The 2990-nt window shown below is 54.4% G+C and overlaps 2 protein-coding genes across 2 annotated transcripts in view; one reads left to right on the forward strand and one right to left on the reverse strand.

The window, feature by feature from the left end:
• The window catches only part of BRF2 (BRF2, RNA polymerase III transcription initiation factor 50 kDa subunit), a 2987-nt gene extending 2674 nt beyond the window's left edge, over positions 1–313 (forward strand). The window contains exon 5 of the mRNA XM_009884360.1: positions 5–313. Within this exon, the coding sequence (XP_009882662.1) occupies positions 5–313 (309 nt within the window). The remainder of the gene's footprint in view (positions 1–4) is intronic.
• Positions 314–2405: 2092 nt separating this feature from the next.
• GPR124 (G protein-coupled receptor 124) overlaps positions 2406–2990 on the reverse strand; it is a 27288-nt gene continuing 26703 nt past the window's right edge. The window contains 1 exon segment of the mRNA XM_009884361.1: positions 2406–2508. Coding sequence (XP_009882663.1) covers positions 2406–2508 — 103 coding nt within the window.

The following is a 2990-nucleotide window of genomic DNA, read 5'->3' on the forward strand; positions in this document are numbered from 1 at the left end:
GGAGGAGCAGTGTGCTGTGGCCCCAGGTGAGGACTCCCTGGGTGAGGCCTCTCCCGGCTCTCCTCCGGCGGCAGGAGGGGCAGCGCAGGAGGAGGGCTGTCCCTCGGAAGGGAAACGCCAGCATGAGGGGGGCCTGAGGCCCTTGCTGCCACCCTGCCTTATCAATCCAAGGAAGAGACTACGGACGGCAGCCCCGAGCGCTTCAGATTCTGCCGTCACTGGCGACGAGCCCATCTCTGACAGCGAAATCGAGCAGTATCTGCGGAGCCCGGAGGAGATGCGTGCCTTCAGGAAGGCCAAGGCCTGGCCCTGAAGATGGTCGTCCCTGGCGTGGTCCAGAGGACGGTGCTGCCAGAGACACTGGGGCAGCCAGGACTGTGGGACCAACAGCAAGAAACCCGATGGTGACAGAGCCATCGCGTGCTGCAGGGACAGTTGCCCAAGGGAGTGGGGTTGTGGGAAAGGAGTGGGTCATGTCCCATTTCACGTTCTGCACCAAAATGGGGCTTTTTATAGAGTAACTGCTTTGGGTTATGTTCTGTTTCTGTTAGAAATAAATAGAAGCGCAGGTGCCAGGACTGGTTTCTGGATTCTCTCCCAATGCAGCCTATGGTGAAAGGTGTTTTGGTGAGTCCCGCTGCTGTGGGGCAGTGTCACGGGCCAGTCTGGTGAGCCCGTGGACTTACACTGGGGGTGATGCTCAGGGGAAGGTCTCCAGTACCTTCACTGGTGCTGATGTGCTGTAGTGCTGCTCTGGCTTTTCTGGGGCGGTTTCACCTTCTCGTGCTTCACCTTCTTCGGCAGGATGGGTTTGTGAGGGTCGAGACAACACCTTAACTCGCTGAGAGAAAACTATCCCCTCCTTGGTTACATAAGGCATGTGAAGCTGCTGGAAATTGTGGCAAAGCTTCGGCTGGTGCGTGCGGTGCCGCTGGCTGTTCACGGCACTGTGCTGCTCAACTCGGGGAAAACAGTGCCCTCTCCATGCCTGGTGGCCTGTTGTATTTGAATGCAAAGTCTGTAAGAAATAACAGTCGGGCTTGGCAGATTGGCAAATCTTTAATATATTAAACAAAACGTATCTGCTAGAAACATTCTATTTATATAAAAATGCAAAAAGACCCCTTTAAAGACATTTCTTTGGCATACTTTCCCCTCCCTCCCCCATGTATATTGCAAGAAGCTCTCTGTTGATATGTCATTTGCTTGTAATGTAAACAGACAAAAAAGAAGTGTAATAATAATACAAAGCTTTTACATAATACTGTCACAGTGCAGCAAGCATATATAACAACTCAGCATCAGCAAGACCGTGTAGGCTGCGGTATGGACAATAAGGATTTAAGTTGTATTAAATACCAGGCGCAGTGAGACGTGGTTTAAGCGGTGAGTTGGGCAGAGAAGTCGAGGCAGGCAGGGAGCGGCAGGACCGCGTTAAGCCCAGGGGTGCCTCAGCCCTGCGGGGTGCGGGTTCCCCGAGGGGTTCCGAACGTGAGACAAATCCATCACTAAGTGCTTTCTACTCCACCGGCTTGTGGCTCCCTCTCCCCACCGGCCCCTGCCTGGTCCTCATGACCCCACAGGAGGTAGCTAAATAATTAAACCCATTTGCATGCAGGTGACAACTGAGGCAGGAGATGGCTGGAAAGGGCGCAGGAGGCACCAGGCTCTCATCCTGCTGCCTCTGCATCACTCTGACAGCTGACACTGATGGCAGCCCGGCTCGACACAGCCCCGGTCCAGCGCAGGGAGCTGGTGGATGGGGTGCTACCACCTCTTCTTTTAGGAAATCTTCAAGACCCAGCAGGGGATGGCTCCCAGAGCCTGCTGCTGCTGCCTGCAGTGTGGCTTTTTTATCTGCATGCTAGAAAAAAGGGGGGACTTGCTTTTAAATGGGGAAAAATAAGTGCTTATCCAAGTTCCAGCCCTTTGAATGCATCATGTGAACTGTCCGAGGAAGGTCCCTAATTAAATGGCATCATTCTCCCACTTTCCCAGCAACGGCCCCTGCTCCCTGGTGCTTTCCTCTCATCTTACATGAGTGGGAGGCCGGCAGCCGGGGGGAGTGTGTTTCTCTGCCTTCCTAAGAGCAAACCCAAGTATGTTCTGAGCGTGCACCCCTGGGTTGAGGACGAGGACCTGCTCTGGGTCTCTGCCCATGGCTCAACTCTTTGGTGCTTTAGCAGAGAGGGTCAGGCTCGGCTCCGGCAGCGGCACGGCTCCGCCAGCCCACCCATTGCATAGCTTATGCCTCCGAGGGCTTGGGAGCCTTTTCTGGCCGTGACTTTTAGTGTCTGGCATTAAAACAGTGCAGACAGTCGCCTCGCCTGGGAGCTGAGGCTCCTCTTACCTTGTGCTTGCTTTGCAATATGGCTTTTACTTTGGCAGCCGCGTAACCCACAGGGCTAAACGCTGGCGTCTAACACACGCAGATAAACACTTTTGCATGTAAAAACATTTAAGACGGAGAAGCTGCTCTCTGACTCCCTCAGCAGCAGCTTGCTCAGGCTGGGGGGGGGTCACACAGGCATCGGCGCTACGGTGCCTGTATGTAAAGGGCACTTGGTGTGGTCCCCTCGGCGGGAATATTGCAGTCGTGGCACGAGCGGGCTCTTGCCAAAGCGCCCGGGGACTTGCCCGCTCCCGGAGAACACTGGTTGGTAACGAAGCACTCGCATCACTTACTGATCTGTCTATACATATATACATTCAATAATATAGCTTTGAAAAATAGACATTTGTTTCCTCTGTATATTATAAAATAGCATTTAGGATCAGTCTTAAGTGACATGCAGGGGTGATTAAAGCACGGCTGCAATTCAGGCTGCTGAAGAGCAAGGATTGCCTCTCACCTCCAGACCCCACTGCTGCCATGGAAGCTTTGAGCCTCCTCGGGGGGGAGAACGGGGGGCGCTCAGCATCGCCCTCCAGCCGGGCTGAGCCGGATGCCCCGGCCGTGCCGCCCGTCCCCACTAGTGCATCGGGTGATT

The sequence above is a fragment of the Charadrius vociferus genome, unplaced genomic scaffold, assembly GCF_000708025.1.
Source record: "Charadrius vociferus isolate BGI_N301 unplaced genomic scaffold, ASM70802v2 scaffold1044, whole genome shotgun sequence".
NCBI classification, from domain to species: Eukaryota; Metazoa; Chordata; class Aves; order Charadriiformes; family Charadriidae; genus Charadrius; species Charadrius vociferus.